The sequence below is a fragment of the Bos grunniens genome, chromosome 5 (genome assembly GCF_055505025.1).
Source record: "Bos grunniens cultivar Pamir isolate PY7600 chromosome 5, Bosgru_T2T1.0, whole genome shotgun sequence".
Lineage (NCBI taxonomy): Eukaryota > Metazoa > Chordata > Mammalia > Artiodactyla > Bovidae > Bos > Bos grunniens.
In genome coordinates, this window is record NC_141169.1 from 110,942,926 (window position 1) to 110,953,551 (window position 10,626).

Consider the following 10,626-nt stretch of genomic DNA (forward strand, 5'->3'; position numbering starts at 1 on the left):
CTGGGCTGGGGGATCCCGCCGCGGGCCAGGAGTGGGGTCTCCGGTAGCCCCAGGGGGGAGCTTTCCTACGGGGGTTTTCAAGCAGCGGAACTCCCAGGCCCCGCAGAGCCAGCCCCCCGCAAAGGGGAAATGTGCCGGCGCGCCAGCGGTCCTCAGCGCTGTTTGGGGCGCGTGGCGGGCGCGGGGGGCGGCGGCCGAGGCAGCTGGACGCCTGGCGGAGGAGCTCAGAGAGCCAGGCAGCGGCCCGGAGCGGCGGCGGGGAGCAGGAAGGCCCGGGCTGGGGGGAAAGGTCGGATTTGCTCGGCGGAAGAAACACAGATGGCGGCGGCGCGGCGCCATTCTGGGCCGGGAGCAGGCAGCCAGCAGCCCTGTCCTCACCGCGGTCCGCCCGCCGCCGCTAAATACCCGGATGCGCCGCCCGAGCGCCAGACGCGGAGCTGGGAAAAGGGAGGCAGAAGAGGAGGAGGCGGAGGCAGAGCCGGGCGCCGAGACCGACCGACAGACCGGCGGGGCTGGGCCACGCAGACACGGCCCAGTGAGCCCTCCCCGCGACCCGAGCCGGGCCCCCGAGCGCCGGCCTCTGGACTGGCCTGGGAGCCAGAGGCTCCAGAGCAGATCCCGAATCAGGTTTTCCTCGGTTTCCGACGAGGGCTGGCCCTTTGGAAGGTGCCTTCAACAGCAGGACCAGGCAGGCCACCATGACCGAGAACTCCACGTCCACCCCTGCGGCCAAGCCCAAGCGGGCCAAGGCCTCCAAGAAGTCCACAGACCACCCCAAGTATTCAGACATGATCGTGGCCGCCATCCAAGCAGAGAAGAACCGCGCTGGTTCCTCGCGCCAGTCCATCCAGAAGTACATCAAGAGCCACTACAAGGTGGGTGAGAACGCGGACTCCCAGATCAAGTTGTCCATCAAGCGCTTGGTCACCACTGGAGTCCTCAAACAGACCAAAGGGGTGGGTGCCTCGGGGTCTTTCCGCCTGGCCAAGAGCGACGAGCCCAAAAGGTCCGTGGCCTTCAAGAAGACGAAGAAGGAAGTCAAGAAGGTGGCCACGCCAAAGAAGGCAGCCAAGCCCAAGAAGGCTGCCTCCAAAGCCCCAAGCAAGAAGCCCAAAGCCACCCCAGTCAAGAAGGCCAAGAAGAAGCCGGCTGCCACGCCCAAGAAAACCAAAAAACCTAAGACTGTCAAAGCCAAGCCAGTCAAGGCATCCAAGCCTAAGAAGACCAAGCCAGTGAAGCCCAAAGCCAAGTCCAGTGCCAAGAGGACAGGCAAGAAGAAGTGACAATGAGGCTTTTCTTGTGGACACGCCTGCCTGTCTATTTTCTGTAAATACTTTATCCTCCTCTCTTGGTCTCATCTGCCATCCTTTGCCCCTTTCCCTTCTCACTTTGTAAAGAGAATTTGTATTCCTCAGAAATTAGGGAATAATACATTTTTCCTTAACCAACCATGCAAGGACAGCAACAACAAATATCTCTGTAATGATGAGAATGTACTTTAGTTTTATTGTTACTAATCTGCCTGTGGGTTTGGGAATTTGGGTGGGTTTGTGTGTTTTCTTTAGTTGGGTGGTTGGTTCACTCTGAAGGTAAAAGTCGGTGGGGTTGGGTGGAGGAATGGGCAAGGTAGTTTGTTGGGGCTAGGTGACAGGGAGCCCAGGAACTGTAAGATTTGTAGGAGTTCCTCAGAGACCATCAGGCTTTAAGTTGAGCACTCCTTGTGAGAGTTTCAGAACCTTGGTGGGGAGGAGAGAGGGATGGCAGCAGCTGGCTGGCAAAAGAGGTAGATGGGGGTGGGGGGAAGCCCTCTCTTGGCTGTCTGCCACCTTCCCGTGGTGAGAGTGGGACGTCCAAACCCAGTTTCCTTCTCACTTCTGTTAGTCTGTCCCTGTGGCCTCTCGATTGTCCTAGAGAACCGGAGGGAGGGTTAAAGTGACAGCTGGTCCTAGAAACTGTAGCTTTTTTCAGTCAGCTAGAAACTAGCCACTGTGGGGGTTTCTGTGGATTCAGAAAGTCTCCTGTTAAATGGGAGTGGAAACTTTAGGGGAAGAGTGAGGAGTCAGCCAAGTGCCTCAGTGTGCCCCTGTTGAAACTTGGGTTTTTCCACACAATTGTTTCCTAGGAAGACCTTTTTCCTTTCCCCCCTGATTTTTGGTTCCTCTTGTATAAGAGGTGGCTTTGCTTGGCAGTCCAGTGGGGCTTCAGCCCTACCACTCACCACTTAAAAACCTCCAGACCTCTTTACTTTTTTTATATGTAGTGGTAGACCGGGGGCGGGGTGGGGGGAGGGCGGGGAGTGGACAGTAAGACATACTGCAGTCGACTTTGAATTGCTAAGTAGTTTTACAGAGCTAGGTCTGGTGTGTGTGTGTGTGTATATGTGTATGTATATATATGTGTATGTATGTATGTGTGTGTGTATATATACATATCTAGGGCTAGTACTTAACGTTTCACACCCGGGAGCTGGGAGAAAAAACCCTGTACAGTCTTTCCTTTTTTTTTTTTTTAAATAGGCGCGCTTGCGCTCTCCCCACCCACCTCGCCCCTTTTTATTTTTAAATAAGTGTTATTTGTGCCTGGAAGAACTTGCTGTCTTTGTAATTTTCAAACTTTAAAATAAAATTTAAAAAAGAAATCTGAGCGGTGTGTTTTTCCATACTTCTAAAACTGAAGGAGAATGCAGAGCAATATGGTGGTCGAAACCTGGGGGCTTTTGCACCTAAGCACTGGGGAGAGTTCCAAGAGCTCGACAGAACCCAGGAAACCTTAGGGCCGGAGCATATGGAACGTCCCTCAGCCTGCTTTTAGGCGCCCGCCTCCCGCGTCCAGAGGGCGTCCCTACCTTCCGGGAGATGTGTGGTAGGCAGGGCATGGGAATGGGGTGGGGGTCTGGTGGGTCTGGCCCTGATGTGCCTTCCAACCCCCGTCGCCTCCTCTCCCCCAACACGGACAGCTCCAGTCTCAACTTACAAGTCACTCCACTTTCGTCCTCTTCCGATCCCGCCAGGTCCCGCCCTCCTCTTCCTAGGTCCGCTTCCCTGCCCCAGAGCGGGGCCCTTCTCGCTCCGATTGGCTGCCGGGGCCCAGCCCCCGCACGTGATCACGCCGCGGCCTAGGTGCACAAGGACCTGAGCGGGCAGTCTAGCTCCGGCGAGGTGGGCAAAATGTGGGCTGGCCGCGTCCTGCATGCTGCGCTCTCCCGGGCCCCCCGCGAGAGCCGGGCGCAGTCAGCGCTGGCTCAGCTGCGTGGCATCCTGGAGGAGGAGCTAGAAAGCATCCGCGGAGCTGGCACCTGGAAGAGCGAGCGGGTCATCACGTCCCGTCAGGGGCCGCACATCCACGTGGACGGCGCCCCGGGAGGTAACTACCCCCTCCTGGGAATCGCCAGACCTGGCCGGGTTTCGGGGGGCCGTCCTGAGGGTTTCGCTGGAGTGGAGGTCCTGGAAGCAGTGAGCGGGCCGGAGCACAGGCACACGTAGCCGCTGCTGGACCGTTTCCCATCTGTCAGGCCGACTTGCCTTTTCCCACGGTTAATTTTAACCTGATTAGATCCGTTCCCCCAGAAGAAGGTAATTTGCCCTTTGAGCACCTTTTTTATTTAGAGGCCAGGGCTCAATCCGAGATCCAGCCTGTGAGAACATAAGGAAGAAAGAGAGACAGCCAGTTGGCTCCCACCATACGGATTCAAGAAAGGGTGATTCAAGAAAGGGAGGCAGTAGCAAGAAATCCCACATTTCTAGAGCTGCTGCTTTGTTCAGATTTCTGCTAATTGCTGCGCCTGCACTCCTGCAAATCTCAAAACATGGGCATGACTGGTCCCATTTACAAACGAAGAGACGCTGATGCTCATAGATTTGAAGTGTCTTGCCTATAAACCCCCAGCTAGCTGCAGGAAGAGCTGGGCTTTTAGTGTAGGTCTTCTGGTATATTGGAGCTGGAAGGTCACATAACTGTCCATAGAGACCAACTTTCTGGCCAAAATCACTGTTTGAGCAAGGGGCTTGAGGGCTGCCCCACAAGTCAGATTGTGAACTGGCCCACCAGGCCGCCCTGGTTTCTGTCATCTGTGGTCATTGCTCATCTTGTTTGTGCCAGGACCCAGGTGGGTGCTGGTTACCAATAGGCCTCCAAACCTGCCTTCTGCCCAGGAAATAGGCCTGGAATATTTGGTGCTGTTGTGCTTATTTGTAAAACAGAGGTCTCTATCCTCCTCCAGGGAACCTTGGAGCAGATCAAACAGTGGGAAATTAGGAGACCCAGGTTCCCATCCTGTTTTGCCTCTCCCAAACTGAATAAACCTTGCCCTCTTGGAGCCTTAATTTCCTCCCTGGATCAGCTGTGTCCACTTTGGGCTTTAAAATGCAAGGGTCAAGGTCTCAGAGAGGCCACCCTGCTGAGCATACTGTTCTGTACCAGGCAGCAAAGTCAACTGTGTGGAGTTTGGAGACCATCACAGGGCTCTGTGATGCCCTCTTCTTTTACCCAGGAAAGAGCCAAGGGCCAGATGAGGGGTTACTGGTTTTCTTCAGAGATAGGAGAAGCCAGAGAGGAAGGGCTGGGGGTGAATGTGATCCAAACCTTCTCATTCTCCAAGGTGCTGCTCTGGGAGTCCATTTCTGCCCCTCCCTCTCCTGCAGCTGTTGAATTTGGTGCCTGCTAGGGGCTCCCCACTCCCCAACCTGGCCTCTGCCCCAGAACAGATGGTGCTGTGTGGTTGTTGCCTCATCAAGGGCAACTTCAGGTTCATTTCCTCTCCTGAGTCCCCAGGGCCTGGCACCTTTACAGGCCCTGATTGTCCTGAGCTCCTGTGTCCATCCCCTGTCCTCTGTCTCAGGAATTATTAACTTCTGTGCCAACAACTACCTGGGCCTGAGCAGCCACCCTGAGGTCATTCAGGCAGGTCTGCGGACCCTAAAGGAGTTTGGAGCCGGCCTTAGCTCTGTCCGCTTCATCTGTGGCACCCAGGTACACTGAGGGTGTGGCCCAGGCTGGGGCGGGGGAGGACGGGGTGGTCCCCAGTGTTGGCCACTGACCTCAGGTGTCTGCTTCTGCAGTCAGCAGGGCTGGTTAGGCAATTCAGCTCATCCCAGAACTCTAGGCCCGTGCTTAGCCCCAGTGCTGTTCACTGGGAAAACTGGGTTCAAGCTTCTGTTTTGTTGTGAAGCCTTGGGCAAGAAATTTAACCTCTCAGAGCATCCATTTCCCCACCCACAGAACAGAGCTTCTTACCTGTTCCTCTTCAAGAAAGGAAGAATAGAAGGCAGGGATTGAGATAGAGGTTTTTGGAGCTATTCTGCCTGAGTTTGGTTTCTAGTACCACGATATATTGGTTCTGTTACCATGGACAAGTGTCTTAACTTGTCTGAGCATCAATGCCTTCATTGGTAAAGTGGGAATAATAATACTTAATAAGATTATCCCAAATTAAAGAGTTAATAGTGGGTTGGCAAAAAAGTTCAAGTTTTTCCATAACTTCTTACAGAAAACCCTGAATGAACTTTCTGGCCAACCCAATACATGTAAAAATGCTTAGAACAAGGCCTGGCACATAGCAGTGCTCAATAAATTGTTGCTTAATTATTTTATTTTGTAAATGTTACAAAATGAACTCTATACATGAAACTTACAGTGCTTACTGTGTAACATGTGCTATTTTAAGAACATTGCAAATTACTCCTTAATGCAGATAATAATCCCAAGTTCTAAGAGCTATTCTTGCCCCTGTTCTAGAGATGAGGACACTGAGGCCCCGAGAAGTTAATTTTCTTGCCCAGAGCACCCAGCCTGTTGTGATGGAACTTGAACCTATATGGCCTCGCTCAAGAGTCAGTGCTTCTGAGTCCTTGTGATTATTATTATTTGTCCTCTCAGAAAGGTGAAGGTGAAATGAATGGAACTTTTGACTTCCAACCAGGGCAGGTAATTCTGGACAGCTTCAAAATCTAACAATTGGAGGCCCAAATGAACCTAGAGTTACTTATGTAATCCTCCTTTTTGGCATTAAACAACAGAAAAAGGCGCTTAGGGACTTCTGTCATGATCCATTGGTTAAGACTCTGTGCTTCCACTGCAGGGGGTGCAGATTTGATCTTTGATCCCTGGTCAGGGAACTAAGATCCTGCATGCTGTGTGGTGTGGCAAAAAAATAAATTAATTAAAGGAAAATAAAGAAAAAATAGAAAAAAAAAGGGTACTCAGTTTGAAAGAGAAAATATCTTCCTTTGCCATTAGCTTCATAATTCTACCATCAGACCCCCACTGTAAAAGGAAAACCCAACCAGGAAGAGGGGCACCTAGTGGGCCCCTAATGCTTCAGATTCCTGTGTTGGCTCTGGGTGAACCCTTGTGGTGCAAAAAGCAGGGGGAGGGTGTGTTTGTGGCTCTGAGCCTCTGTCCCCGGGGCTTGTCCCATGTGGCCCCAAAGGCGTTACTGTGTGCTTCACCCCTTTACTTCAGAGCATCCACAAAGACCTAGAAGCAAAGATAGCCTGCTTCCACCAAAGGGAGGATGCCATCCTCTATCCCAGCTGTTTTGATGCCAACGCCGGCCTCTTTGAGGTGTGTGACGCCACGGGTGGGAGTTGGTGAGGCCTACCAGGCTGTGCAGGGCTTGGGAGAACTTGGCAGGATGCCAGGGCCATGTCAAGAGGCTCCAGTGCCCATTTCTTTGGAGGTCAAGGTTGGGCCAGCAGGTGTCCAGGAGGAATCCTGGGGCTTACAAGGAGGCCAGCTTCCAGGGCATTTGGGAGGTAACCTACATCAGCTGGAAGGCTGAGGGTGTTAGGGGCCAGGCATTCATCAAACATGTTCTCACCTGCTTTTGCTAGAGCAGGGCCCCTGATTCAGCCCAGTCCTGGAATGCCTGGGGATCAAGATAGAGACAGAGGGCTCCTTGCCTCCCTGCCCAGAAGAATGCCTGGTTGGCAGTGAAATATTGATTCAGGGGAAGTCATGAGGGAGGGAGAACCCCATGGTGGTTGGGTGATGGCTCTACTTGTGACTGCCTTCCACCAGGCACTGCTGACTTCGGAGGACGCAGTCCTGTCGGATGAGCTGAACCATGCCTCCATCATCGATGGCATCCGTCTGTGCAAGGCCCACAAGTACCGCTACCGCCACCTGGATATGGCTGATCTGGAGGCCAAGCTGCAGGAGGCCCAGGTGCGGCAGGGCCTCGCACTTCCAGGGCCAAGGACTGGTCTTATCCTCAGCCTCCCCCGCAAACTGCCCCCTACCCCGGTGAAGGAAAAGAGGCTTGCAGAAGCCGTCTCCTCACTCACAGGCAAATAGCCTGAAAGTTCGAAACAGCCAAGATCTGAACCCAGATCCTCAGACCCAACATGACTTAGCAACTAAATAACATCAACAATCTCAGACCCAAAACTTTATCCCATGGCACAAAGCTGTTTTGAGTTTGAGGAAGCACCTTATGTGTGGCAGGCCCCTGCCCAGCATCAGAGTGGGATAAGCTTATGGACAGAACTAACCCCACCCCACTCTGCCCTCTGGAGAGAAGACTGGGAGCATTCTCACTGCCCAGTGGCTAAGTATGTCTCCAGACTGCCCTGGAAGAGATGGGGAAGGCCCAGAGAGGCCCAGAGGAGGGAGAGCATGTGCCAGCCTCAGCACGAGGGTACATGTGTGCTCCCTCTGTTATGGGCACTGGGCAGAGTGAACCTTAAGAGCGCCAAGCAGCACAGAAAGGGAGTGACTTGGCCCAACTCGTGATACCAGCCACTGCCTTCTGTATCTTCCCTGCAGAAGCATCGGCTGCGCCTGGTGGCCACTGATGGGGCCTTTTCCATGGATGGTGACATCGCACCCCTGCAGGAGATCTGCCGCCTTGCCTCTCAATATGGTGCCTTAGTCTTTGTGGACGAAAGCCACGCCACTGGCTTCCTGGGGGCCACAGGACGGTGGGAGCACATGGCCCCTGAAGCCTTGGGTTGGACTCGTCAGGGTGGGTGGGAAACCACAAGGCCAGCCCCTACGCCCAACCCATGAGCCTAGGTGCTCAGGTGGCCGTGGTGGTAGTGGCAGCTTCCCTTGCAGGGGCACAGATGAGCTGCTGGGCGTGATGGACCAAGTCACCATCATCAACTCCACACTGGGGAAGGCCCTGGGCGGAGCATCAGGTGCCTGCAGGCTTGGGCCCCTGGGCTCCCTTTATCTGCATGCACGGCCCTGGAGGGGACTTGGGGGAGGTAGGAAGGGGAGGCCTGGGGCTGCAGGGAAGAAGACAGCATGGATGGTCCTCTCAGGAGGACCATGGGGTAAGCTCTGGCTCCTTGTTCTCACCCTTGTTCTCAGGGGGCTACACGACTGGGCCTGGGGCCCTGGTATCCCTGCTACGGCAGCGTGCCCGGCCCTACCTCTTCTCCAACAGCCTGCCCCCTGCTGCTGTCGGCTGTGCCTCCAAGGCCCTGGACCTGCTCATGGAGAGCAACGCCATCGTCCAGTCTATGGCGGCCAAGACTCTGCGGTGCGGTCCTGGGCAGGATGGGGCCAGCAGGGCCAAGGGAGCTGGTGGGGGCCTGCCCTGTGTGCCTGCACAGGCCCGTAACTCCCTGCCTTTGTGTCCTGCCTCTGCCCACCTCCATGTCCCCAGTGGGTTGCACTGGGACTTGTCTCTCTTAATCAGGGGCTACCTGCTTGCCCCCCCCCTCTTCTCTCTGTCTGTCTTTTCCTTCCATTTCTTGGCGCATTTCATGTATTTTTATTTTTTGGCCCTACTGCCTGTGGGATCTTAGTTCCCCAACCAAGGATCGAACCCACACTCCCTGCATTGGAAGTATGGAGTATTAATCATTGGACTCCCAGGGAAGTCTCCCTGGTGCATTTCTTTGCAAATGATCCTGCATTCCCCCTTCTTGTACAGTCCTGTCCTTCTGCCTTTCTAATTGGTCTTCCTGCTCCTCTGCCTCTTTCCCCATCTGCCTCTCTGGGTCAGCATCTCTGTCTTTTTTGGTCCCTCCTGCAGACTTGGCCACAAGCCTTGGGTCACATCCATGTCCATCAGGAGTGGGTGTGATTGCTCCACAGTCCCCCAACTACCAGTGACACCCAGCTCATGCCCACAGATTCCGCAGTCAGATGGAGGCTGCTGGCTTCACCATCTCAGGAGCCAATCACCCCATCTGCCCTGTGATGCTGGGTGACGCTCGGCTGGCCTTAAACATAGCGGATGACATGCTTAAGAGAGGTAAGGAGGGCGGGGCTTGAGATGTGGCTGTGGGTCCTAAAAGAAAAGGAGGGAACCCTTAGACTGTGAATATTCCCTCTTCCCCCAGCCCTACTACCTTTCTTAGATCAGATGTCTGTCCAAGCTTGAAAACCCTAGGCCATGAGGCAGTCCCAGGTTTGAGAGACCTTTGGCAGCTCCCTTGCCCTCTGTAGCCCCTAGAAAAGTAGGAGCTATCTGTCATGCCCCCAGAACCTGCCTGGCTCTGGTGAGCCCCAGCTTGAACCCTCTCTACCCTCACAGGCATCTTTGTCATTGGGTTCAGCTACCCTGTGGTCCCCAAGGGCAAGGCCCGGATCCGAGTCCAGATCTCAGCAGTGCACAGTGAGGAGGACATTGACCGCTGTGTGGAGGCCTTCGTGGAGGTGGGGCGACTGCACGGCGCGCTGCCTTGAGTTCTGGGTAGTGACAAGCAGGGCCGAGGTCCCCCTCCCAACACAGTGAAAAGGGGGGCCTTTGATCAGCCCAGGCTAGAAGCTCTCAGCTCTGTCAGTCCTGGCGCCAGGCTGGGATGAGGCCTGTGCTTGTGGGTGTGAGGTTAAAGCAACAGTGTGAAAATCGGCTGTGACGTGTTAGTCTGCTTTATTCTCTCGGAGCAGCCCCAGTCCTGCAGCTGGTCGAAGGATCAGGCAAGATCTGGGGCTTTGAGGGCTGTGATAGCTCTCGGAGTTGACCACCTCTCCCAAATTAAGGTGGGACCCAGGCAGGTGGGATGACAGAGGCCGGAGCCACCGTTTGGCTCAGTTGGATGCTTTCCTGACGTAGAGAGAAGCTGAGCACCAGCCCTACAGGCCCCTTCCCATGCCACCCGCCCCCCTACTCTGCAGCCTCCAGAGTCTAGCCTTGGTGAACCCCTTGTCCTCTGCTCCCCACCCCAAGGATGGCCTACAGCTGCCCAGATAAGAAGGGGCTGGGCACCCAAGCCCATGTTTGAGAGAAGCAGAAGATTGCATCCCAGAGGAAAGAATGTCTGTCACTATTGGAGAGGCCCCAAGAGTCTGGAGCCCTGTCTTCTAGCCCCTCTTTGTCCCTGCATTTGTGGCCTTAGGCAGCCCCTTCCCCCGTATGTGCCTCGGTCTTCCCTGCTGTACCAAGACTGGCTGTTACATTGGTATCTGGGGCCCTTCCATCTCCATATTCCCAGGGCTCACTGGTCTGGTCAGAGGAACCGCCAGGGGGCGCAGTGAGCTCGGGTTCTGGCTGCTATTTTCCAGCCGCCTCTAGACTTCAGGCCTTGGACAGGCTGTTTTTGCAGCCCCACAGACAAGACCCCATCCTCCCTTGCCCCCCGACAATGGCTCACTGCTCCCCTGCTGTAGATGACAGTCCCCTTCCCACAGTCGCAGCCCTTCTCTCTCCATAGCCCTCCCCACTCAGCCTTA

The 10,626-nt window shown here is 54.8% G+C and overlaps 2 protein-coding genes across 3 annotated transcripts; both read left to right on the forward strand.

Moving 5' to 3' along the window:
* The first annotated feature begins 427 nt into the window (after positions 1-427).
* Positions 428-2,638, forward strand: H1-0 (H1.0 linker histone). Its single transcript, XM_086402758.1, has one exon. The coding sequence runs from the start codon at positions 699-701 to the stop codon at positions 1,281-1,283; it is 585 nt and encodes a 194-aa protein (XP_086258884.1). The 5' UTR covers positions 428-698; the 3' UTR covers positions 1,284-2,638.
* Positions 2,639-3,110: 472 nt separating this feature from the next.
* GCAT (glycine C-acetyltransferase) lies at positions 3,111-9,807 on the forward strand. 2 transcript variants are annotated; one of them, XM_086402752.1, is made up of 9 exons: positions 3,111-3,363; positions 4,838-4,968; positions 6,460-6,561; positions 7,018-7,164; positions 7,765-7,919; positions 8,056-8,138; positions 8,314-8,485; positions 9,084-9,205; positions 9,488-9,807. In XM_086402752.1, the coding sequence occupies exons 1-9, from the start codon at positions 3,168-3,170 to the stop codon at positions 9,637-9,639; spliced, it is 1,260 nt and encodes a 419-aa protein (XP_086258878.1). In that variant the 5' UTR covers positions 3,111-3,167; the 3' UTR covers positions 9,640-9,807. The 2 variants fall into 2 exon arrangements, with proteins under 2 accessions (XP_086258878.1, XP_086258879.1); XM_086402753.1 differs by lacking the exons at positions 3,111-3,363; positions 4,838-4,968 and adding an exon at positions 5,734-5,922.
* Positions 9,808-10,626: the final 819 nt, after the last annotated feature.

Coding starts and splice junctions, on each gene's coding strand:
- GCAT (XM_086402752.1), top strand. CDS start 3,168: ATGTGGGCTGGCCGCGTCCTGCATGCTGCGCTCTCCCGGGCCCCCCGC. Junction 3,364..4,837: donor CGTGGACGGCGCCCCGGGAG/GTAACTACCCCC, acceptor CCTCTGTCTCAG/GAATTATTAACTTCTGTGCC. Junction 8,139..8,313: donor GGCCCTGGGCGGAGCATCAG/GTGCCTGCAGGC, acceptor CCTTGTTCTCAG/GGGGCTACACGACTGGGCCT.
- H1-0 (XM_086402758.1), top strand. CDS start 699: ATGACCGAGAACTCCACGTCCACCCCTGCGGCCAAGCCCAAGCGGGCC.